Raw genomic sequence first — 27,025 nt, 5'->3', positions numbered from 1 at the left:
TGGAAGACAGGAATTTTCATACATTACTGGTAGAAATACAAAATGATACAGCTCCCATGGAATGTGTTTTGGCAATATCTATTAATATTAAAATGCATTTACCCTTTGACCAGAAAACTCACTTAGGAAAATTTATCCTATAGATATGTCTATCTGCATATGTGTAAAATTGTACACACACACACACACACACACACACACACACACAGAATATCCTTTGTAGCACTGTTTACTGGAAGCTGTACTATCTATAGGGAACTGGTTAATAAACTATGGTATATCCACATGATGGAAAAAGAATGAGAAAGTTCTTTCTATATTCACATGAAAAGACAGATTTCCAAGCTATATTAAATGAAGAAAAGCAAGGCAAAGAACAATGTACACAGAACACTACCTCTGTAAAGAGAGAAAAGGATTCCTGAAAAACTAATAAAACCAGCTATGATAGGGCGTGGTTACGGATGATGAAAAAGTTGAAAGACTCATGACAGGAGCAAAAATTCTCAGGGTATCTTTTATTTTTAGTTTTGAGTCCTGTACACACATTATCTTGAAGAAGGAAATGGCAACCCCCTCCAGTATTCTTGCCTGGAGAATTCCATGTCCAGAGGCTCACAAAGAGTCGGATACAACGGAGCAACTGAACAACACAACTACACGTTACCTAATAAAAATAAATTAAAATAAAAGGCACATACCACATGGAAGTTACAAGAGATGATAGTCACTTGTCCTACCCGTCCACGCTGACTGGTGGATAAGAAGCAGAGGAAGGTAAAGGGAGGGATTAAAGATGACTTGTACCTATGTGGCATCAAACAAGAGGGGGGCTGGGGATGGGACTGGGGTGGGGAGAAACCCTGTCGTGTTTCCACAACATAGAAATCAACTACAGTTTGCAAAACACATTATCGGGAAGCGGGGTTCTCTCGGCTTCCTTCCCTTGTCACCCCTTCAGTTTTAGGAATGTCTCATTTGATTTGACTTGACCAAGTTGTATCAGTTAGGGTTAGGGCTATGAGGATTAACAGGGAGCCCAGAGACCAGAAGTGTGAGAGTTCAGCATAAAGCGACCCCAAAGGGGAGGTGAATCTCCAGGATAGAGTTAGAGCTGCAAGAACCAGGTCCCCTCCTCACCAAGAGGTTCTTCCCTCTAGGCTAAACTTGGAGGATCCAGAATTTATTTTTACTAAAGGTTGTGGCACTACTCTCTGCTGTGGCAGGGTCCCTGGTGCTATTGTGACAGTTAACTAACCCAGTGCCGAAGTGCTCTGGGTGGTTATGACATTGACAGATGCTTTGTCCAGTGGCCCCAGACTAAAGAAGCCAGAGGACAGGGGTGCAGGCTCATTCTCCCCACCACAACTGGACCAGCGGCTCTTATCAGAAAGATTTAAGCAATTTATTGACCAACAGTCAGTTGAGTGGCAAAAATGTACATTTCTCAAAGAAAATGTCACTTACCCCTTGCCCCAGACAGGCCAGCACGGGGATCACTTTCTCCTGGGCGATGCATTGCAGGATCCGGGGGGCTCCATAGAGGCCTCCCATACAGGAGGCCAGGGATGAGATGTACAAGCCCAAAAGGAATAGGAAGCCCACTAGGGACACCTGTATGAGGAAGCAGTTTCATTACTCAACATCAGAATCTGCTTCTGCTCCCTTCTGCTCCCCTGGTACCCACCCACCCACACCCCATCTGATCATAAATCCTCCAGATTTGACATCTTAGATACATTCCCAATACCTCAGACGCACCCCACCTCCTTGGCACTGCCACCATTTCAGTTTGACCCACCATCACCTCTTGTACGGACTACACAGAGCTTTTCAAATTGACTGTGTCTGATTCATCCAGAGTGCTTGTTAAAACACAGATTTTCTGGGTCTTACCTCATAGTTTCTTGATTCAGTAGGTCTGGTATATGGCCCCAAATTTGGAATTCTAACAAGTGTGTGCATGCCCAACTGCTTCAGTCATGTCTAACTCTGTGCCACCCTCTGGACTATAGCCCACCAGTCTCCTCTGTCCACGGGATCTTCCAGGCAAGAATACTGGAGTGGGTAGCCAGTCCCTTCTCCATGGTCTAACAAGGGCCCAGGTGATACTGATGGCCTGGGGACTATCCTTTGCAAACCACTGCCAGCAACAATGCTAAGGGCTAAGCTCTGTCCCCAGGCCTCTGCCAGCATGACCTACATGCACATTGATCATAATGAATGCCCCTGCCATAAAAATATCAATGGCTCCCCACTGCCCTAACATACCTGGACCTTCTTGGTCTGTGACACTTCCAGTCCCACACCCTGCACACTCAGAATCCATCAGCCTGATTTCTCTGCCTGCTGGAACCCTCTGTCCACATCCCTAAGCCATTCACTGTCTGTCTCTTAAACTCCCAATTGTGCTTCAAGACTCAGCACAAACCTCCTCTCCTCCATGAGCCCACCCTCCAGCCCCTGACATGAGTGGGTGCTCCTCAGGGCTCTCCTGCACCTCAATGTCAGGTTGGGGAGCACCACACACACTATTTCCTCCACTGGCTTCACTTCCATGGGGCTCCTGTCTGGTTCATCCTGGTCCACTTGGTGCCAATACAGAGATGTAAGTGTTAAATGAGTGAGTGAGATCCACGTAGCCCACAAGGTACCAGCAGATAGAATGAGAGAGGGCAGAGTTGCTCTGCTTGGTGTCCCCTTGCAAAGATCAGTGCTGCTGGTGTGCAGCTGTGTCCCACACTGTCTGTCACGAGTCCATGAGTCCACCGCCCCCTCCTGAGCTGAACTTCATCTACACCCACAGGAAAGTCTCTCTCTTTTCTTAAGTATTTGAGGTGCCATTTCCTATCGATATTTTACTTTAGGCAAATGGCCTGAACCGTGTATTTTAAGTGCTCATTTGTCCAGCTGTTACAGCTGCATTAGATTTCATTTTCCGTTTTGTCCCTTACACCCTTCTCCATGAAAACGTTTCCTCACCCGTTTTTACTTCCTTGCTTTAACAATGCATCAAGCTATACTGAACACTGGTCATAAACTAGCACCAAAAATCTGTATCAGCCAGGATTCTTGACAGGATATATTTTTTAAGCATGTGTTTGTAGGATACTGGAGGGTCACAGAATCATCAGAAGGCTGAAAGATGAGGCTTAGAAAAAGGGAAGACCCAAAGCTAGCAGCACATTCAGATTCCTGAACAGGAGCAGTCTGACCAAGATGCTACCAGCACCTGCTGCCCCAAAGATGAATTCTCACCATCACCTTGCTTTTGCATCATTCATGACAATTGAAGCATCTTAGGCCCAGCCTAAGTCACACGCCCTACCAGGGGCACAAAGGGACAGGTAAGCAAGAGTCTGGTCATTTGGGGTCCTATAACAATAAATGGGGATCACTCCTTTCAAGACCTCACATAGGTGAATAACCCCCAAACAGTCAGGGAGATCAGAAGTTTTGTGGATATGTCCACTAAAGAGCCTACCTTTTCCTTAATTCAGTGTTGATTAGTTCTCCTTAAATGCATTACTTCATCTTTATCCCCAATGAATCTCCCTTCTTTTCTTCAGTGTCATGAATTTATGTCTATCCCACCCTACTCTATTTACCACTTTATTACTAGATGAAATTAATGTCATACAATATTCTCTTGCTTTATTTGTGTACTCTAATGGCAGGTCATCTACCCTGTGGTTAATTACATTCATGGCCCCTCTTGCCAACATGCCATAAGCTTCTAAGTCTCCTGCATCTTGGCCCTCCCCACCACACTGAGTCTGGCACACAGCATTCAGCAAGTACTGCTGGGTGGAGTAATAAGGCTTCACAACTCCACTGTGATTGGTGTCCTGGATGTCTTACAAAATTGTTAGATAAACTGGTGCCAGTATCAAACCCCTGACTCATTCTGAGATGCAATCGTTCATCTATATCCTTTGTTTCCGCCTTCTGTTGACTTATTTTTTTTTTAAAAAAGACTCTCTAATGAAATTTTATCAAAAGCTTTTTGAAAATCTGACTCAGTAGTCCTCCACTCTGATTATACACACAAGTCACCTCGAGATTCTGCTATAACTGTTACAGAGTGGGACTCAGACGTGGTTGATTTTTCAAAAGCCCTCCTGGTGATTCTAAGGTGCAGTCAGGGTGAAAGCCACTGGGCATGGTTCCCGATCTTCACTGCATGCTCCCCTCAGAGAATTCTCCAGCACAGGCAGGCATGGTATCTCCTTGCAGAAAGTTTACTGTTTCTTATCCAAAAGGTTACATACATTTGAGTGTAAAAAGTTCTTTTCCATGTATAGCCTATCCATTTACAGTGAACATGAGTGGGAAGGAGATGGCCTAGGCTGGTATGCTTCGGTGTTGGAACTAACCTTGGGACCTTAATGAGTCTCTGGCAACATGTGGCCGGATATGGTGACCTCCATCCTGGCCAGTCTTCCCACAAACACTCCCCACTGCAGAGCCCTGGGGCCAAGGGCCAGAGGGATGACCATCTAGGTATAGGAAGCTTTGTCCAGTTTGTCAATTGCATTTAAATGGACTGTCCACTTGCCACTCTTTTATGTAAAACTGTTATTCAACCAATTTTCTGAAAAAGAAACAAAATGTTGGTCCTTGTGGTTGAATATAACAACTCCATTCCCTCTCTCTCCCATCTGAGTCCTGCCCCTTCCTTGTCACCCATCTACCCTTGTAGGGAGCACTGACTGAGGACAGCAGAGATACCTGGCATAGAGCACAGCTTTACAGGTACAACAGTAAGCTCCATGGCTCTGCTCCAAGCCTTGTAGAATTTAATCATTTCCTCTATTTACATGGGACTGTAAACTTAACTACCTGTGCTAGTGAAGGTGGAAGTGAGAATTTATTTGTGCAGATATGTGTCAACAGTTCTTTAGGAAAAACCAAAAGGTGCCCTTCTGTCATCTACCTGTGTGAGTCATCACAAAATGCTGTCTTTCTAATACATTACCTGGGATGTGAACTACCCTAATTTCTTTTTCAGTAACTACTGATGAAAAGCATTAACTTGTCTCTCTGCTCCTGGTACTTGATTCCCAGCTCCCATGGGAACTCCAGTCACTGAAAGATCCTGCCAACCCACTGGCCACTCCTTTCTCTTGAAGAACTGGGTTTAATAAGATCATTTCCAAACTACTCATTCTGTCTCATCCAATTCCTGTGGCCCTTTGACATTACTGAGGAGGACATTCTGATACCTTTACCCCTTTACAATCCCAAGCAGTTCCCTCTTTCTACATACAAGAGTTTTCTAATACTGTCCTCATTCCACAAGGTGACCAACATCTCCACTCTCAACCAAAGTTTTTCTCTCACTTGATAGCCACTTTCCACAAGGAAACATGTGGGCTTCCCTCGTAGCTCAGTTGGTAAAGAATCCGCCTACAATGCAGGAGACCCGGGTTCAATTCCTGGGTTGGGAAGATCCCCTGGAGAAGGAAATGGCAACCCACTCCAGTATTCTTGCCTGGAGAATCTCATGGACAGGAGCCTGCCAGGCTCTTGTGTCCATGGAATCGCAAGAGTCAGACACCACTTAGCGACTAAACCACCACCACCACCACCACAAGGAAACATGGTTGACTTCACTTCCTGAGAGGCAGAGCTGCGTCCAGGACAGAGAGCAGAGGACAGCCAGCCGGGCCTGGGTGGCTGTGCTGGGCCAGGCTCACCCCCCGCTACGAGCCCTGCCTCACTCCATGTGCAGCTTGTGAACGTGGGAAATCGTGATTGTCGAATCCAAGAGTGATGAGAGTTTTCCCTGTGCCATGGCTCATTTTTCACAGGCATGCTTTGAAGATACTCCTCCTATTAATCTGTTCTTATTCTGCTAGTTAGCAAGCTCCAGGGCTCCTAAAATATTTGGTCTTTTTGATGTGTTATAAACACTTCTTCTTGGGCTTCATATAAGTTTATTGTGAAACAATTAATCAGTCTATTTCATTTTAGCCCTACTAATACCTGCTGTTTATACAATTCCTTTTTCTATAACTGAGTAATATTGAGATTGACACTTTGGGGGCTTTTCCTATTCAGTTTAACATGTGGATTAATAGGGGAGAAAATGTCCCCACCTGAAAATGTGTACTGTCTGTAAAGGTATCCCCATAGGAGTGTGTCTGTGTCCGGTCGCTCAGTTCTGACCAACTCTTTGCAACCCCATGGACTGTAGCCCACTAAGCTCCTCTGTCCATGGAATTTTCCAGGCAAGAATACTGGAGTGGTCTGCCATTTCCTACTCCAGGGGATCTTTCCAACCCAGGGATCAAACCCACGTCTCTTGCTCCTGCATTAGGAAGTGGATTCTTTACCACTAGCGCCACCTGTGAAGTCCATAGGAGTGTGTAGGGGAATCAAAATGTAGGAAGCATCAACCGTGCACCAGGTATTGTGCCTCACACAGATTACCTCAGAGTCACTGTGACATAGTCAAGATTTTTTAGAAAGTTTAACACCCGAGAGCCAGGAAAAAGTTCCTCTGGGGTAGGGATATAAAGTGAAAAGAAACTTCTGAGAGAAACCACGGGCTGGGAAGCCAAATAATTAGAAATAGATCAGAGGAGCGGCAGGAAACCCAGAAAGAAATAGATGAACTGACCAGCTGCAGGTCAGTGGAAAGGAATCCAGGGCAGCCGGCAGCCGCTGAGGATAATTGTGCTGGCAGAAAAGGCCTGAGAGAAAGAGAAGGAAGTGCTCAGAGGCACTTGCTTCGTGAGGAGGAGAGTCAAGGGGCGGAGGCCACAGGTCTGGGCCCAAGCGAGACCCTCAGGGCACACAGACCAGGAGGAAGAGGCCGTGCTTTCTTGGGGCCCAGGAGAGCTCAGAGATGGGCTTGCTTAGGACAAGGCCACAGCTAAGATCGGGGGCATGGTGGGGGGGAGACAAACAGTTTATTAAACACCACATCAGGGTGGCAGGGTGTGTCAAGAGACCATGTGAGGCAAGCGCACCAGCCACCCTCTCATGCCGCACCCTTCCCTCCTCCAGGTGCCGAGGGTACAGCTGCCTGTGGCCCAACTTACTCCCTAAGTGTAGTCCCTGCTACTGCAGCCCAGTCAGGCCCAAGGAGGGCAAGAAAGAAAAGCCGGGGTTCATGGCTTTCAGGGGGAATCTCACTTCGTCCTCTTTTTGTGCGACCCCGGGGCAGGGGGCGTGGGCAGCACACCAGGGAGCCGCTATTGTGGAGTTGCCCCGAGAGGTTCTGTCCCTGTTCCCGAACTTGTGGCAATGGCCTCTGATTGCTACTGACAACCAAGGATACTATCTTTTCTTTCTTGCATAGACTTTACAACTGCCTGTTCTGGGAAACAGTCTTGTGTCCTCTCCAAAAATCCATTTTCCACCTCTCACCTGGTGTGTGCATAGTGACCTGTCCACATGCTGTCGCCAAGGCAGGGTTTAGCAGGTGCCCCAACCACCAGTGAAGTGCTGGCCTGCCTATTTTACTGCTGGGGACAGGTGGCCTTTCAATCAAGTCCCCCACCCCCAACCTCCATGCATAATTCTATTATTAGAGGTGGAATCTCCACCCACGAAGTCTCCCCGGGGCTGCTGGTGGAAGCTGTTCTTACTCTCTTACTTGTGGCCTTCCTGGGACACGTGCTGTCCCCTCATGCACACCTATTCTTAGCTTCCGTGCAAAACAGGGGAAGGAGTGGAGAGAGGGGCCCCGCCCAGGGGATCATTTGACTCTTTTCATCCAGATCAGAGTCTCTGATGGTTGAAAGGGCCTCTGTGGGGAAATCCACAAGAAAGAACTGGCTGAAGAAGGAGCAGAGCTTGCTGGCATGGTGTGGACAGCAGCTGGCCGCTCCCTCAGTCCAGGTCCAGCTGCTCCCGCAGGCCTTTAGTCGCTCTAATGGAGCCCAGCTTTTCATTCCACAGTTAGGGAAGAGGCCCCTGGGAGATGAGACATGAGACGGCAGCAGCAAGCACAGACACATAAATGAGGGACACTGACTCCTTCCCCAAGAGTAAACCCTGCTCACCTGGAGGGTCTAAGACCCTGGGCCCTGGGAGGTGGATGCCAGTGCTCTCACTCCCTGAACTGCTCCCCCTTGCAAACCTTCTTGCAAGGTAAGGCCAAGATACCTTCCCACCCCCAAAAATAAATATCACCTTGACACTGGCGTCTACACACCTGGGAAAGAAACCGGCACTAACATGAAAAGCAAGCCCAAACACTGCTCTAAAACATAAGCTCGGGCGCTTCCAGCCCCAGGCTGCCCCAGGCAGCACCCCTCTGTGTGCCTGCAAGGCAGCTTTGCAAAGCCTCACACCAGAGAGAAAGGTGCTTTTTCCGCAATAAGAGCAGTGATACTCAGGAGTTAACTGAGTAAGAACACCTCCCTGGCCTGGCGCGTCTTTCTGATACATGACGGGAATCTCAGGGTCCACTTTCCCCCAGGGAACTTAAGGGAAGAGAGGAGTTTCGGGGGATTTCCAGCAAAATGTCTGGAAGTCTTAATCTCCTGGGTTCTAGAGATGCCAAGTGAGTGTCCTTGACTGTCACATGACCTCCAGCCTGTTCAGAGGCTGTGGAATATGAGGACTTGGCTAATCATCTTCAGGCCGGTTTAGTGTTCAGGAAAACAAAGATGTAGTATCCAAATCCATTGGGCCATCCCCTGGGGAGCCCAGAGGACAAGGGGCCTCCGAACCTGCCTCCCCTCCCACCACCCCTCACCTTGGTGCCGGGCTTCCTGCCCTCTTTTCTATCCATCAGCCTCCTCCTTCTTACCGGTTTCTTGTGAGTAGCTTTCTGCTCATAGTGGAAGGGAGGCTATTGGCAATAATGAAGGATTGTTGGAGCTGGGGATCTCGGGTGACCAGATTCTTTGTTTCTGCTCTGATTTTTGACATGCAGGGTTGCCTGTGTCCCCATTATTTAGCACTTGCACGCACGTGTCTTCTCTGATGTGGTTACCCAGGTCTAGGGATACATATGAAGGACCTGTACCTTTCCCATGGTTTTGGCCCCTGTACTGCAGTCCTGGGCCTGCAACTACGTGGATTCCCTAGCCAGGATGCAAAGGGGAGGCAGCCATTGCTTCTCAGAACTGATCAACGACCTGCAGCCTGAGCCCACCAGGCTGCAGGACTCACCCACCTTTTCTGCTATCAGGAAGTCATAGCGAAGGGCCTCCCGGGTGCAGATGGCGCCAAGCAGGAAGACAAAGACGATGTACAGAAACCACCTGCAAGAAACCCAAGAGCGGAACAGGGCTGCCACCTGACATCACTCAACCCCATCCCACTCCACCCTCCTCAGCCTGAGGGCTCCCCCAGGGAACTGTCCCCAAGGACGGAGAATGGCGGTCACAAAGCCTCCCCAGATTGTCTGGGGGCACTGCCAGTACTCTTTTCTCCTCTAGCATATTTCATATAAATATATATAAACATATCATTATAAACATATAGAAATGTATCATTTGCCTCTTACAGAGGAAAACACACAGAGGTTTTCTGTGGTGGGGAGCAGCCCAGCTGGCCAGGATGCAGGCCACGGTTGACTGGCAGGCCTGTACCCCATCATTCTACAGCAGAACAAGTTAATGAGCTGTCAGGCCTCAGAGTCCCGCTGTTCCTTGGCCCCCAGGGGACAGACAGCCAAGCCGAGTGTGAAAGGCCAACAGTGACCTGGCTCTGCCCTCAGAAGCCCTGTGACCTCGATGAACTCACATGAACCCAGTGGCCTCATTCCCATCTGGACAGTAGGAGGATGGACCAAAGGCTCCTCCTGGGACCTCCCAGCTGTGACCAAAAATGAGGCAGGGCTCTTTCCTTTCCTTCTGGACACCCACCTGTATCTTTGTCAGCCTCATTTTCCTCCCAGAGAGATCACCTTATTTAGCACAAAACAGACAGGTGCTGTATGCCTGACTAGGAGCCACAGTGCCATTACAAGCTAAAGCAAACTCAGCAATGATGAAGAGGTGTATTAATATTTTTTAAACATCACAGTTAAAATAATGCAGGTACTTTAATCCTTCTCATGTCTGGGATTTCATTACCTTTCACACCTACCCAGTGAAGGCAGAGGAGCTTCTTCCCTCAGTGTAGAGAGAAAATAGAAGATTCTAGGTCAAAATCAGACTTAAGGCACCCAGCCTGCTCACATGGGTGGCACAGTGTGAACTAATACAGGGAAGCCTGACAGCCTTGGGGCAGCGCCGGGGAGGCAAGCTGGGAGGAGAGGAGAGTCAGCTTCTGAGTTCATACTGTGTGCCGTTCCACACAGCATCTCCTCCACAATCTACAGGACACATGTGTTCTCATTAACCCCATTTTACAGAGAAGAAAATGGAGGCTCAGAAGGTTAATTGTCTGAAGTCCTGCAGACAATCAGCAGAGGGGAGTAGTATGCAAATCTTATTTTGTCTGCAAAACTCTTCCTTTTTACATTCTCTGCAACGGTCCTGGAAACTCAACGGTTACAAAATGCCCAAGTTCAAAATGGGGGTGGGGGCAGGGAGGGGCAGGAGGCTGAGGGAAAAGGAAAGAAAGGAGTCCACCTTCTTTAAAGAACCCCTTTCTTGCCGCATTCCCAGGCAGGGGGGATGAAAGGGCGAGCATCTAAACCCACCAGATGTGAATTTTCCAGCTGGCTGAGTGTTAAAAGGAGGATTGGAATATAGAATAGATTGGTCACATTCAGGGCACTCTTAGAACAAAAGGAGCAATCCCCTCCTTTGCCTGGGGTTTTCTCTCCCTCTTTCCAGCTGATTGCCACAAGGGGAACTTACGAGATGCCAACGGCTACTAGGGAGCCCAGGGGGATGCTGGCAGCAGGCTCCCTGAGGTCGCCCCCCATGTTGAAGCCGGCCATGACTCCTGAAAGACACCCAGACAGGCGAGAAGGGTGAGTAGCATCCTCCACACATCACCTTCCCTTCCTCAGGGCCTCTCCTGGAAGGGATCCCCGGGCATGCCCTCCCATCTGCGGCTCTGCAAAGTGCACTTCTCAGTCTCCCCTGGCAACTGGGGAGGCATCCTCAAGGCGTGAAAGGGACTTTTGTGGGTTGGCTGATGCTCAGGAGGAGAGCCCGACTGGCGACAAAAGCATCTTATGGCCCAGTGCAAAGTAATGAGGGCCAGGGAGATGGCTGGCAGGCCACACAGAGGTCCCAAGGCCACATGCTGAGCTCTGAGCTCTGCCTTCCAGCCAGACAACACCCAGGAGAAACTCAGCCTTAGCAAAGCACTCACCCCTGCCTGCTCAGCAGAGTTCTTTTCCTCTGCTACCCCCAGACTACACTGGGGTTCAGGGGCTCCAGGGACACGTTTCAGCCAATATTCAGAGTCAGCAGCCATGTTTAAAGCTCCTGAGCTGCCAAAGGGCTCTAAACAGATTCCAATGAACCATCTTGATGCTACCAACACTGAGTGGTAAGCTCCTCTTCACCGTGGACTTTGTTCCTCATGAACACTCACGTAGTCATGATGGGAAGGACATCGCTGTGGTCCAAACATACACAGGCAGGAAACCAACAAGACAGTGTGTGCTGAGCATCACATGGATCCAGCCCACACGTGCTCTGCAAGCCCACAGGGATGGGCGCATTGTGAATGTGGTCTCGAAGGACATTTTGCATGGGTTTGGGGAGAGGAATGGGTCCAACTCCATCAATGTGGATTTATGAACCCTTTGAACCTGACAGGGCCTGTGTTAAGTGCTTTTCATGTGTGTGTGTGTTTTTTTTTTAAATCTCATTTAATCCTCACAACAACCACATCAGAAAAGTAGAATTATTTCCTCCATTTTATAGACAAGGAAACTAGTGCTAAAAGAAGTAAATTAAAATAGCTTAAGGTCACACATTTAGTAAGTAGCAAAGCTAAGATTCAACCCTGGTCTGTGTGATTTGGAAAATTGCTCTCTTAACGCCTCTGCTATAATGCTTGAGGGAACTCAAGTGCAGAGGAGTAAAGTGAAAGTTTGGGCCCAGAAAGTTAAAGAGGAGCTATTTCAAAGACTACTGCGAATGCTGAACCAAGGCAGAGAACTGCATACATTTTGATCCAGCAATTCCACTACTACGGTTGTATCCTAAATAAACAGTCAAGGATATAAGTAAAGATTTATCCAAAAATGTTTATAAAAGCTTGTATATATAGAGTGATGAAAACTATAAACAGTCTAATGTCTAAAAGTAGTGTGTGTGTGTTAGTCATTTAGTCATGTCCGACTCTTTGCAACGCTATGGACTGTGGCCCACAAGGCTCCTCTGTCCATGGAATTCTCCAGGCAAGAACACTGGAGTGGGTTGCTATTTCCTTCTCCAGGAGATGTTCCCTACCCAGGGTTCAAACCTGGGTCTCTCGCATTGCAGGCAAATTCTTTACCATCTGAGCCATGTAGAGGACTGGCTAAATAAGTGATGATACATCTTTCAATATATACCAGCCCTCCAATAACATCAGGATATGTTGTGACATGAAAAGAGCTATTGTTTTAATTTCAGAGGCATATCTGAAAGCAGAACATACAGTATGATTTTATTGTTGTGAAAAGAAAAACAGATAAATAGATGTGTAGAAAAATGAAAAAGGAACATATTCAAAATAATGTTATTTCTGGGTGATGGAAAAACAGATCATTTTTTATTTTGTCGTTTATCTCTACTTTCTCAATTTCCTATAGTGATCATTGTGAAATAAGGGAGAAGTAATTCTTAGATGTTTTTTGTTTGTTTAAAATGTCATGTCAGGCACATTTTCTTTATTCTCAGTCCTCTCGCTCCCAAGATCCTATTAAAAGGGGAAAATAGATGCATGCCTAAAAAAAAAAGAGGATTGGGAGGGGGAGCCATAAGTAGATGAAAAGTTTCCACAAATGTCTGGAACATAGAAAATGGATAAAATGATACAGAGTACTAAAACGAAAGGGAAAGAAAACCTTGGAATGCTTTTCTAGAGGATCTAAATAAACTGCCCAAGGAAAACCAGGACCACTAGTATGGATGTTCACACCCCAGATGACGCTCTCCTCAAGAGCCAGACATACCCACAAATGTGCTGCTGTCAACTCTTTCATGAAGGAAGAACCCCATTGGGAGACAGACCCCCAACACTACAGTAGGAGGTCCACATCAGCAACCAAAGATTGTCAAGTGTGTAACAAAAATTAGCAACAAATACATAAATGTATGCATGATAAAAACAGAACAACCTGCGCTGAAGAAACATAAAAATCAGGTCACAGAAGAAAATTTTGAAGAAAATACTAATTAATAGCTCCATAAACATCCAAGAAGAATATTCTACCTATAAAGCAAGATGCTATGAAAAAAAATAATCTAAGAACAAGAAAAAGACTTTTGGAAATTAAAAACATGATCACTAAAATTGAAAACATGATCACTAAAATTGAAAACATGATCACTAAAACTAAAAATCTAGAAGATAAAGTTAAGTAAATATCCCAGAATTTAGAACAGAAAGACAAAGGGGTAGAAATTTTGAGCAAAGAATAGGAGAAACAGAGAGAAATCTTGGAGTTACAATATCCAACTAATAGGAAGTCCAGAAAGAGAGAACAGAGAAAATAAAATAAGCAGGTAAACAACAGAAATAAATGTCTTCAACCTGAAGAAGACACAAGTTTCAGGTTGAAATATCCCATAAAGTAAAAGGCCCACACCTAAATGCATCACTGTGCAATTTCAGGAGAAATCCTGAATATTTTCAAAGATAAAAACAGAACAGTTACAAAGGAACAAAAATTAGACTGGCATCAGACTTCTCAACAGCAACAGTGAATGCTAGAAAACAATGGAGCATTGATTTTTAAATTCTGTGGAAAAGCTATTTTGAAACTAGAGTTTTAGCCAGATTACCAATTAAGTGAAAGTAAAGTTAAGCAAAGAAAGACTCAGAAAATTTATTTCCCACACATCATTTCTGAGGAAGATACTAAAGCAAGGACTCCAGTATAATGAGGATATAAGCTAAGAAGGAGAAAAACAGAAGATTCAGAAAGCACTGGTGGTAAGTCAGGAGTTAATAAAGTCCCAGAATAATAGTAAGTTGTGCAGTTGTGCAGCAGAGAAACCAGCAGGGACTGAAGCGGAAGAATGGAGATCCCAATAGGGATGCCTCTGGATAGGAACTGGATTCAACACAAAGGACACTGTGAATTATTTTAAAGATTTGCTGACTGCATATTTTGGCAACAAGAGAAAATGCTTATTGAAACTCAAGGAGAAGTAAATAAAGCCAACATGTAAATATGAAGGAAACTAAAATAGGACATGACTTTAAACAACTAATAAAAAAAAGTCTTAAAGTTAATCCATTTGGACATTATATTAGGAACATTCTCCCCTAAATGACACAAGGGCCACGTCAGCTGCAGCCAAGGAAGTGGAATTCTAGTGCACCGCTTTGCTCTTCAGTGAACCACGACTACACGGTCATAGTCATAGACATAGCCCAGAGGACTTAACTTTAGCTGCAAAGTAGAATACAAATATTATCTACCTTGACAAAGTAACAGTAAAGCTATAGCTAACAGCTAATAAGAAACGACAAGAGAAAAGAAAACTAGAAAGAGGAAAGGGACTCATATTTTTGTTGTAGTAGTGTGCGAAACAAAAGTCCCAAGATCTTCACTCAGGACTGGTGGAATGGTACAAGCTTCAGTTAGTTTAATAAGAAAACCTGAAATGTGAGTTAGCCATTAAATTTGTTAGGTCAATAAGGAAATGGCCAGCAAATATTTATATACCAGCTGCAATAAATTTAAAATTAATGCTAGAATTTATTCTGTATTTTGTCATCATAAAGGGGAGTTTTTAAGTGTTTGCTAAGAGGAGCAAAGAAATTTCCAAGAATATTGAACAGCTTGTCTTTGAAGTTCCAAAACCTGTTGACTTGTAACCTAAAGGCAAAAAAGAAAAAAAACTTTTTTAATAGAGAGAGAGAGGGTGTGTGTGTGTGTGTGTGTGTGAAACTGTTTTTGTTCACTGCAAGTTGTAAACTACAGCCTTCATGAGATTTTCCTCTTTACCTGCTAGTCGTCAACTTGTCATAGCTTCCTTGATATTGCTCTAAAACACAAATATAAAAGGATTATTCAGAATCCCTTAAAATCAGGGATTCCTTTAAGATAACTAAAGTATTCCTTGTAAAAATACTTTATATATGAAATAAATATGACCCTAATACATTAATCTTAAAACACAACAGAATATTAATCTTCCACACCAACAATAAGCAGTGAAGAGATATAGCCTAGGATGGATAACAGAGACTTAAGCATATTATTTAAAGTTATAAAGACAATCAAAAAAGAACTAAAAATTAAGATATGACTATTAAAAATTGGGAAGTGGATAGAGGAACATGTAAGGAAGCTAAACCCTCTACATTTCTTACCATGGAGTCAATAAATTACATGTGACTTTGATTATCAAGTTATAGACATAAGCATGCACATGCAGGCTAAAGTCGCTTCAGTTGTGTCCAACTCTTTGAGACCCTCTGGGCCATAACCCGCCACGCTCCTCTGTCAATGGGATTCTCCAGGCAAGAATATGGGAGCAGGTTGTCATGCCCTCCTCCAGGCTATCTTCCCAACTCAAGGATCCACCCCACATCACCTGCGGATCCCTCACTGCAGGCAGATTCTGTACCACTGAGCCACCAGGGAAGCTCAGATATAGGCATATTGCTTGGTAATGCAGTTAGCTCCTGAAGTACTAAAAATGACTAAAAATGGTTGCCCCTATAGAAGGGTTCTTTGGGTGGTAAGATTGGAGGAGGAGAGGGGATGGGCTGAGAGACTATTGCTTTATGTTACAAGAACCTCTGCACCATTTTTTTTTTTTTTAAATCATATACAGGTTTTATCTGAATCAAGAAAGAAAGGCCAAGGACCTACCTTTACTCTGACCACAGCTCGTGGGACTATGTCCTGTCACCGAGGCTCTGCTCAAGGGCTTGGGCTTGCTGCTAGAACAGTCTGACAGCCAAGGCCAGCCCTGGCCAGATCTCCATGTCTACCTGATACTCAGGCCCCACTAACTTCGTCCATTAATACCACCTCTTTCTGAACCTCCCAACTTCTGAACCTCTGCCAAGGTTCTCACCTGTCACCAGGTTTACCGGTGTCTTAACTGCCTGGCTTCCTACCTTCGGCAAAGACTTCATTCTGCCCCCAGTATTAATCGCTAAGTCGTGCCCGACTCTTTGCGACCCCATGGACTGCAGCCCACCAGGCTCCTCTGTCCATGAGATTTTCCAGGCAAGGATACTGGAGTGGGTTGCCATTTCCTTCTCCAGGGGATCTTCCCAACCCAGGGATCGAACCCGGGTCTCCTGCACTGCAGGCAGATTCTTTACCAACTGAGCTACAAGCCCCCAAGCCCCCGGCAATTCTACGCCCATTCATTCAGCTTTGCAAGGTTACATACTGCTATGTATTCTTTGCCATTTTCGTACCTCCTCTAGTTTGTCATGTCATTCTGTACGCCTTCCTTCAGATCATTTACAAAAGTTAAGAAATAAGGAGCCACAAGAACTCCATTGCCATAGGCGCTTCTGTCTAGGAAAGTGACTGATTAATCCTAATGGCTTCCTGCTTCCAAAAAGGTTCTGTATTCATAACAGACAAATGCCCTTTTCTTCTCTCTCCACAATCCCTTGCCCAGTGATGACCCTGCCTTTGATTAGAGGTCCCACTAGCTGGCCTGGTATGGGGCACGTGGGAATCCTGGTCAGTGGGAGCAGAAACAGCTGACACTGACACAGCCCACCCTCAGGAATGGGCCAGACCCAGCCAGCCAGGAAGTGGGCTTTTGAGACAAAACAGACAAGCCAGAAAATAGGCAGTCAGTATTGCATTCCAGACAGGAAGCCTCGGGGTGACTCCCATGGGTGTTCCAGGCACACCTGTTAGATTGGTTTGCACACTGTTACTCCCAGAATTTTGCCCTTGCACGAGTACACAATTCGTGAGCAGATGATCTCTAGTTCTGGTGGACTATAAATGTCTTGCTTACCTGTTAGATCTAGAAAAATTATTTTGATTTCATTTTTTCACCCATGCTTATCAGGTATTATAGAGATTCCCTAGTTACCTTTCTTTCTGCTTTTGCTACACTTTAAAAATATTATTGATGTTAGAGCTAGATTTAGGGGAGGAATAGTAGAATAGGTATTATTTCTCAGTGATATTTACAAATAATGCCCCCCTAAAAAAAGTTTCCACAGTTAAAAAAGATAACAGTGGGGAAAACCTTGATTAAACAAGATTAGAGAGATTCTTACTGCTGGACTTACCATACAACATTCTAATTTTCACTGTTCATTTCTAAGAAGAAAAATGTAGCACACACTATTTCCCAAAACTTATTTGACATTCAACACTTTTTTAAAAAAATGAAACACTTTAACCCCTGGAAAACACCAAGTGTCCATTTTGTAATTCCTATTTGATCTTTATACTCTTTTTGGCAGGCTTCCTAAAAATCTTTAAAGTGGCTATTTAGAATCAACAATTCTTAAAGCTGGACGGTATCTTAGAGAGCATCAACTCCAGTCTTTTATTTCACAGATGAGGAAACTGAGGCCCCAAGAGGGGAAGCAATTTTGATCATGTTTTCAAGCTAGCTGCTTGCAGAACCAGCAGAACCCATTTTGAAGTTTCCTTAATTCAAGTCATGTTATTTCCTCCACATCATACAATCTCTCCATTTCCTCCTAACACCCATGCTCTTTTTGGATTTTTCTTTTTAAAACAGAGTAACGGCATGATTAATTTGGGGCTACCGCCCCCACAAGAGAGCTGAACTTAGTTATAATCAGCACTACTTATAATCAGTTATAATCAGCACTACACATTGGTTTTCCTACAGCAATTTCCGTCACCAGTTCTGAATCATTAGTCTGTCCTGGTCCAGGGCATTTCCCCTCCTCGTTGGTCTTGAGCTGCCAGTTCCAGGAAGCAGTTAATTACCCCAAACCACGTCCTCGCCCTGTATCAGGATGATGATATGGGCTGCATCTTGTGACCATGTGACTTAGGTAACAGGTTCCTTCATACGGGTAAAGCCTTCTGACTTGGTCTTCCATCCTAGTCCCAAGGCCTTTTACATCTCTTCACTGACTCAGCTTTCACATGTGAGGGTGATGGTGTTGGCCATCACTTGACCAGCTTGAGTTGAGGAGGTTAAACCTCCAGCACCATCCAGACCTTTCTGGGCACTGCCATTAACCTCACAGTCTGGTTGTGTGGCACCAGGTGAACTGGGGGTTTGGCTTGGCACCCTGGCTCAAATATCTGTGAAAACAGACGTGGATGGTCAGGAGAGGAACTGATCCCTTAAACATCTCTAAAATCAGCTATTGATAAAAATAACCAGGATAAATGTCATTTCTTGCTGCCCCCTTCATCAACCATAGTGCACAGAGATCAAAGTCTTCACCTCTTGCCTACTATCTTCGTCCCACTCCCACCCTATTTTCTTTTTTGATCCTGAAAATGAGAATTCTTAAGGAAAAAAAAAAAAGGCTTCCCCAATGGCTCAATGGGTAAATAATTCACCTGCAATGCAGGGACACAGGAGGTACAGGTTTGATCCTGGGGTCAGTATAATCAAAGTTATGGTTTTTCCAGTAGCCATGTATGGATATGAAAGTTGGACCATAAAGAACACTGGGCCCTGAAGAATTTATGCTTTCAAATTGTAGTGCTGGAGAAGACTCTTGAGAGTCCCTTGGACAGCAAGATCAAACCAATCAGTCCTAAAGGAAATTAACCCTGAAGGGGCCTGATGTTGAAGCTCCAATACGTTGGCCACCTGATGCGAAGAGCTGACACACTGGAGAAGACCGTGATGCTGGGAAAAATTGAAGGCAGGAGGAGAAATGAGCAACAGAGAACGAGAAAGTTGGATGGTATCACTGACTCAATGGACATGAGTTTGAGCAAACTCTGGGAGATGGTAAAGGACAAGGAAGCCTGGAGTGCTGCAGTCCATGGTGTCAGACACGACACAGTGTGTGAACAAGGAAACAATGAAAAAAGAGCCTGGGTAAAGCATCTGCCTGCAATGCAGGAGATGAGGGTTCGATTCCTGGGTTGGGAAGATCCCCTGGAGAAGGAAATGGCAACCCACTCCAGTACTCTTGCCTGGAAAATCCCATGGACGGAGAAGCCTGGTATGCTACAGTCCCTGGGGTCGCAAAGAGTTGGACGTGACTGAGCGACTTCACTTTTCCCTTGTGGTCCAGTGGTTAAGTATCTGCCTGCCAATGCATGGGACTTGGGTTCGATCCCCAGTCCAGGAAGATCCCACATCCCACAGGGTAACGAAGCCTGTGTACCACAACTACTGAGCCTACACCCTAGTAGAGCCCTCAAGCTGCAGCTACTGAGCCCACATGTCCTAGAGTCCATGCTCTACAACAAGAGAAGCCACCACAGTGACAAGCCTGTGCACCACAATGAAGGATAGTCCCTGCTTGCCACAACTAGAGAAAGCCCGCACACAGCAACAAAGACCCAGCGTGGCCAAAAATAAGTAAATAAATAAATAATTTTTTTAAAGAAAAATACCTAATCATTTTCTAGACTTTCCTGGTTTCTGTTGGTTGGTCATTAAAGAACTACTTACTCTTACTTAAGGAACTTCCAAGCTTCCTCCTCGGAGCTTCTCTATCCAAATCTGTGACCTTAGAAACCTTCAATTTTCCCTTTCCATTTAGAGATTGTTTCTCTGTTGCCTTTTGTTTCTTTTTTTAAGTTTACAAATTATTTTTCTTTCTCATTAAAGTAGAATATCCATGCACTAAAGTGACTTAACCTTATCTTCCGCCTTTTGTTGTTTGGAGGCAGTGTAGCTCTGAGCCTCGGTCTCCCCATTTGCAAATGGGGATAAGATTATGTACCTTGCAGGACTGTTGTAAAGCTAGAAAGAACATCTGTAAGACACCTAGCATGGTGCCCGACACCTTAAATAAATGTCCACTTGGGGGTGGTGAAGAGGGATAAACTGGGAGATTAGGACTGACATATACACATTATTATCTATAAAATAATAGATAACTAATTAGAACCTGCTGTATAGCACAGGGAACTCTACTCAATGGTCTATACGGGGAAAGAATCTAAAAAAAACCAAAAAGAGTGGATATATGTATATATGTATATGTATAACTGATGCACTTTGCTGTATACCTGAAACTCATACAACATTGTAAATCAACTATACTACAATAAAAAAAATTTTTTTGAATGTCCATTCGGGGAAGATGGGCTCCCTTCCTCACTCAGAACTCCCCTGGGTTCCTAAGCACTCGGGCTGCCCCTCCTTACCTTCCACCTGATTGTCAAAACCCCACACCTTCCCCATACCTGGGTGATTGGTTTGTTTAGCTGTTAAGGTAGAAATCTTTCATCCCCTCTTTGCTCTATTCTTAGAGGCAGAACTAGTCAGTACTCCACCCTCACAATGCCTTAGAGATGCTGCTGAGACAGACTGTGTCGAATAATGGGACATTCAAACACTGGGATTCCAGCAGGATTTGTTGACTTCCGGATCGAGGACAGCTCCAGACAAACGTGTATCCTCTTTTCCAGCATCCTTGCCAAAGCACGTGGGAAGCAATGGGGTTCACCATTTTTTGTCGGGTGACCTTAGGAAATCACCTCTCTGTGTCATTGTTTCCTCATATGTAAGATGGATTAATAATAGAACCCATGGAAGGATACAGGTTCCATGGGGCCTAAAACTTTTTAAAAATACATAGTTATGAATATGAAATCAGGAGTGGAACTTTAGAAGGAGGTCATGCAACCAAGGGACCCTGAAACCCAGGCTTCATTAGCTTGATGGTAAATCTGCATCTGATAGAAGCACTGGCATCATGATGAGGTTTAAATGAAAGACCACAAAGTGTTCAGCACAGTGCCTGAGGTTGTAGGCTATTGTAATGATAATTATTATAGATACTATAATAATTTTGATAAAATCATAAATTCTATAAATGAAATTACAAAAATAAACATATATAATAATTATAAAGCTCCCTTCTTTTCTCCTGTTCCTGCTCACAAGTCCATCAGAATGCAGTGGGGTGAGCCCCATCCTCAGACTATCCTTCCTCAGTCTTTCTGTTCCTTATAACAAGACCTCATTCTGGCCCAGCAGGTCCTTGTTCTCTCACCCACAAGAACACTTAACTTAGGAGGAGGCCTGGGGTTACATTGGGAGAGAAGGAATGTAGGAGGTAGGCTGAAGGCAAAGCCAGCATGGATGCCTAGAGCTGAGGGTCCCACAGCCAGCCAATTCAGAAGAGCCCAAAAGATTCCAGAGCTTCTCAGAGTGTGTGTATGTGTGCAGGGTAAGGGGAGATAGGATCAGGTCCAGGGAGGCCAAAGGACGTCACAGAAATAGCAGGGCTCCTGACCACAAAGGTAAGCGTGGACAGTCTGGTAAGGGCTGCTGGTTTCCCCCACACATTTTGATGCTGGGTGTGGTCAACCACAAGAGGCCCTTATCCCTTCCACCAGGAGTTTGAAATTTGGGGACAAGGGTTACACAAGTTCACACAATGGTATTAATCCCAGTGAATTTCCATTTTCTAGTTCCTCCACGTATTGTGGTCCCGGATTCCCAGAGTGGCTATGTGTGTGTATGAATATCTATAGGGAGAGATATTTGTTTTTCAGAGAAAGTTTGGTGGTATAGCTCAGAGAAGGAAAGTGCTTTCAGAAACTAAATGCAAAGTCTATTCCAAGCCCCAGCCCCACCCTGCAGCCACCACCACAGGGTGTGGCGGAGTGCAGCGAGGAGGACTGACAGAAGACCTTGCTTCCTAAATCCAGAGGAGCCACTGAAACCTAGGCTTCAGCTATTCTCCCTCAGGAAGTTTCCCGCCCCCAGGATTAAATCTCTAGAGTAACCTAAATAACATATCGCTGGCCAGAGATGAGGATGCAGGGTCGGGGCACTGGAAGTGTCTCTTCTTCCAAACTCCTCTCCCCTCTCACAGCCTGGAGGTTCTCTTGTTCCAGGAGAGGATGGCGTTGGAGGGAGCCCCAGCCATGACTCACTCAGAGCTAATCCTTGGCAAATCCGTCACCATGGAAACTGCCAATCATCCATGCTTTTCATAGCTTAATGGAACATCTGCCAGGGGAAAGCCAAGGGATACAAACTGCCTGTCCTGCCTACTGTGTTTACACTGGGGCCCCTGGAAAACAGAGATAGCCAGGAGAGGCAACCCTTTACAGAGGGATGGTGGCCCAACTCTGCTGCAGGGGGAGACCCCTTCCAGGGCTCGAAAGTGGGCTCTTGTCTAACACTCAGAAAAGAATTGTCAGAGGTGACATGTGCTGACAAAGCAAGAGACTTCACTGGGAAAGGGCGCCTGGGTGAAGAGCAGGAGGGTCAGGAAACCCAGGAGACCCGCTCTGCCATGTGGCTCGCAGTCTTGGGTTTTATGGTGATGGGATTAGTCTCTCAGCTGTCTCTGGCCAATCGTTCTGACTCAGGGCCCTTCCCGGTGGTGCACACGTTGCTCAGCCAAGATGGATTCTAACAAGGAGGATTCTGGGAGGTCAATGGGACATGAGTATCGCCTTTTGACCTTTCCCAAATTCTATCGGTTGTTGGTGGCTTTTTAGTTCTGTATTCCTTACCGGGACCTCCTGTCGTAAAATAACTCACAGGAATGGTTACTATGGTGCCTGATGAGAGTAGGTAGTTTCAGTCAGTGTGTTTCTCTTAACAACTCTGGTCATTAATTAGCTGGGTGACCTTCCACAATCCTTCATAAACTCCTCTGTGCTCATTTCCCAGATCAGTGATTCTCAACCTGGTTGGGCCCAGACGGGGATGTGGAGGGTGGGGATGGGGCCGGGGGTGTCAGGGAGGCAGAAAAGCACATCCCTTAAGAGGGGTGGGGTAAAAGAGGCCTGTGTAGACAGTTTGTTCAATATTATAATTTTATATTTGGAATATTACCAAACGATACCTTCATAATTTAAGCCACAGAAAATAAAGAAGCTTGGCTAATCTTCTTAGGTAGAATCTTTCTCAAAAAAAGGACCAAGATACTCCTTCTGGTCCAGGGAGGCACAGAATTTCCAGGGTAGTAAGGTTTTCAGTATGATTAACAAAAATGAACATGGATTAAAAGATAAAAAGTTGAGAGTCAATGGACTGGCTGATCTCAGATGGTAGTCCAGCTCAAATTCTGGGCTCCTGGGTGGCATCTTCCAACCTCAGGCCACTGCTAATTCCTTAGTGAAGGGTGAAGCACCAGAGGGAAGGCTCGTCACCCCGGGTCCTTCACTCAGGCCAGGAATTCCCTCTCTTACAAGATGCAAGGCCTGCAAATAACAAGGAGGGAAGCCATGGGAGAAGCTTGGAGGGGATCTGACAGGGTCACGCACGTGAGGCAATATCCTGGTGGTACTGCCTGCCTCAAAGGACCACAGCCCTGCTTCAGCTGGAACTGCTAACCTGGCACCTGCAAGCAAGGATTTGACCTGGCATCAAGACTCCCTGCCAGGCCCAAGGAAACAAACGCTCAGGTGGGAAGCCTCTTGAATGTGTGGGGGAGGGGCAAGGTGTGAGGGAATGGGGAGCAGAAGGGACTAGAAAATATTTTCAGATGTTAATGTTAAAAATTTTCAAAATTTTTCTTCTTTGTGTATTTCATCCCCTCCCCCTTTCCTTTTCTGTCCATTCAAGAGGAATGTGACCTTTATTTTATTGTCTTGGAGGAAATACCTGGCAGGCAAGAAGCAGACTTTTCACATTGTTCTGAGTTCTGTTTCTTAAAAGGCTGGGCCCTTAGGAGATTTTAGAGGATCTAGGAGGTAGACAAAAAGCTGCAGAGTCACTGGGGAGAGCACGGTGGCAACAAAACCTATTTGCTACATTGTTTGTAGGGCTCAGTGCAAAAAAAAAAAAAGTAGGACCCCTTGTTCAAAAATCATTAAGAATTTTAGCAACAGCAAAGCATTAAACCAAGTGTAGGGTCCTTCTGAGCTTATGACCAAGTGTGAATGCATAAATTCATGCTCACAAAGCTGGCCCTGGACAGCAGTGTCCTCCGTATTAGAACAAAAGATTGTCCCTCATGCTGGGACAGGAAGAGAAAGGCCCACAGGCTTTGAACAACAGGGACCTGAGGCCTACTCCCTGGCAGCACCAGTGGGATCCAGCAAGAACTCAGGAAAGAGGGTCTGAGAGGTACACAGACTCTAGGCACGCGGTTCCCAGGTTCAGCAAACTTTCCATCCCCAAAAGTGGCTCAGAAGCAGCAGAGACCGTAAACCTAAAGGGATCTGCAGACAGGACTGTGGGAGGGCCTGGCTCCAAGCACAGATGATGAACCAGAGCCCCTGACATGCCCTGGTACTTAGTAAGACCCTGAGACCTGACAGGGCAAGGCAGAGGCATGATGAATGACTGACATCAGTTTCCAGCCACCCTGGCAGACTGAAGGCTTAGGGTCACAGACCAACTCTTTCCACTTCATTAAGATGAAAGAAACGCATTGTTTCTGGCACACCTGGATTGTAGAACAGCATGCTACCTGCCATCACCGAGGCCGAGCTCCAGCCTCCTTTCTGTGACCAAGTCTCAAAGAGGGAGGGGGGTGGGGGGAGGGGTGTCAACTTTGAGTTGCCTTAGTTACCCAGCTGAGAAATGAAGCTTGGGGCAGAGTGGTCAGATGGTAGAGACAGAGAGAGGGAAGCGAGAGTAAAGGCAGGTAAATTTAGGAGGTAAAATTCACAGGACTTGGAGGGGACTGGTAAGGAAGAGGCTTCCTTGATGGCTCAGTGGGTAAAGAATCTGCCTGCAATGCAAGAGACACAGGAGACATGGGTTCAATCCCTAGGTTGGGAAGCTCCCCTGGAGGAGGAAAGGGCAACACACTTCAGTATTCTTGCCTGGAGAATCCCATGGACAGAGGAGCCTGGCAAGAGGAAGGTGTCAGAAGTAACTCCCTATTACCAGCTGGAGCAACTGGGGGATGAGGGTGCCATCCCTGAGATCAGGAATGGAGGAAAAGAACCAGTTGGGGCTGATGGGATGGACTGGGCTCTGAACACGTTGAGTCTAGGATACCAAGAGAAGGTGTCACGTAGGCACTTAAATACACGATGTGAAGCTTAGAGAAGTCGGGGCTGGAGGCATAAATCTGGGAATGGCCAGCACTGTGGGTGGTCCCTGAACAATGGGCGTGCATGAGATCCCAAGGGAAACAGTAGGCACAGCCTGAAGAGCCCCAACATTGAATGGCAGGCCGAAGAGGATGCCCCTATCAAGTGGGTCAGAGAAGGGTGCCACACCATAGACGGTACGAGAAATGAAGGAGAAAGTGGAACGCGGCTGAGAGGCCAAACCCACTGAGAAATGTTAAGCACCCACTGAACTGAGTGGAAGCCACTGATGACTTTGGAAAAAAACCATTGCACTGGAGAGACAGGCCTGGAATTCCAAAAGGAGAGAGTGGACGAGTAGAGCGGGAGGCAGGTAAGTGGTTGGGAGGGCAGAGACTGTGGCTTTGGAGGGGAGAGAATGGGGCGATGGCCAAAGGGAGGAATGCGATTCAGGGAAGCTGTTGAATATGACCACAGTCAGTAATTTTCCCCTGGTTTTAACAGCTTTACTGAGATATAACTAACACACAATAAGCTGCGGGTTTAAAGTGTAACAGTCTGTAAAATCTGACAAGGACACACTTGCAAGCCCATCACCACAGTGAGAAACACATTTTTTCATCCCCCCAAATTTCCTTGGCCTCCCTCCTGTTCCCTTCACCTCCACTCCTAGGTGTTAACTGACCTGCTTTCTGTTACTGTAGTTTGCATTTTCTAGAATTTTATATAAATGGAGTTTTAAATAATTTTATCTTTTTAAAAAGGGACTCTTTTTTTGCCTGACTTTTTTCACGCAGCAGCATTACTTTGAGAGTCATCTACATCGTCACAAGTTATCAATAGTTCACTTTTTCTAATTGCTGTGTAGTTTTATACTGTGTGGTGATACCATAATTTGTCTCTCCATCCACCTGTTGGTGAGTATTTGAGTTGCTTCCAGTTTGGGACTATAACAGACTAAGTTGCTTTGAACTTTCATATACAAGTCTTTATATGGATACATGCTTTTTTTTTTCCCCTCAATAGTAGATAACCAGGATTGGAATGGCTGGGTATATGTTTGGTTTTTAAGAAACTGTCAAACCATTTTTCAAAAATGGTTGTCCCATTTTACGTTCTCATCAGCAATGTATCCAAGTTCCAGTTCCTCCAAATCCTTGTCCACATCTGATAGGGACAGTTTCTAAAATTTTCAACAATCTAGTAGCTTTTCCTCCCTTCTCTCTGGAGGAAGGCAGAGGGAGGAGGGACAGGAGACAAAATCAGCTCCAGGGCATCAACACTGCCTGAATGGAGAAAGAAACGTTTTTCTGCATCTGTGTGCTGGGAACAAGCCCAGTCCCTAGTAAATGGTTATTTCTTGTGGAGCATTTGGTCAACACGTCAACTTACTACCTTCCGGGCCTGGGCTCCAAGCATGCAACAGGAGTTCTACCAGGACCACAGCTGTGGAAGGCTCCTCTGCAGCCACCACAGAACGGGAAAGTGGGGGAGGAGACGCAGTCCTTGCCCATGGGATCCTGATTCCACCCACAGCCAAAGTGGTAAGAGCATAAGAGCATTTCTCTGCCCCCTGAGAGAAGACACGTGGGTTAGGGTAGGGGAGAGGGAGATTAGAGACCAGTCTGCACTCACTACAAGGTGGAAAGGGCAGCTGTCCTGTTGAGGAATCCAGCCTGCTTAGCCCTAAGAGAAACATGTCCCCTCTACTAACTTGGCCAAGAGGTGTCAACATGTAAGTATAAGGGGTAAGGAGGATCAAATCATGTTGAGATCCTTCAGGAATTATGAACAAGTAAAGCCTCTGTCAAAATAATAGATGTGTAGTTAAAGCTAAGGCCATCTATAAAGTCAGATATATACCCTAAGAGC

At 45.7% G+C, this 27,025-nt stretch overlaps 1 protein-coding gene across 2 annotated transcripts in view; it reads right to left on the bottom strand.

Annotated features, from left to right (window-relative positions):
• Window positions 1–27,025, bottom strand: part of SLC12A8 (solute carrier family 12 member 8) — a 141,562-nt gene that overhangs the window by 29,967 nt on the left and 84,570 nt on the right. For both annotated transcript variants that reach the window (XM_081571698.1, XM_081571699.1), the window contains 3 exons: window positions 10,773–10,860; window positions 9,137–9,224; window positions 1,468–1,614 (listed from right to left, as the gene is read on the bottom strand). In XM_081571698.1, coding sequence (XP_081427824.1) covers window positions 1,468–1,614; window positions 9,137–9,224; window positions 10,773–10,860 — 323 coding nt within the window. The remainder of the gene's footprint in view (window positions 1–1,467; window positions 1,615–9,136; window positions 9,225–10,772; window positions 10,861–27,025) is intronic.

Source organism: Giraffa tippelskirchi, chromosome 2, assembly GCF_054371585.1.
Source record: "Giraffa tippelskirchi isolate mGirTip1 chromosome 2, T2T-mGirTip1v1.2.pri, whole genome shotgun sequence".
NCBI classification, from domain to species: domain Eukaryota; kingdom Metazoa; phylum Chordata; class Mammalia; order Artiodactyla; family Giraffidae; genus Giraffa; species Giraffa tippelskirchi.
Note: the sequence above shows the minus strand (reverse complement) of the source record. Positions and strands in the feature narration are given on the sequence as shown.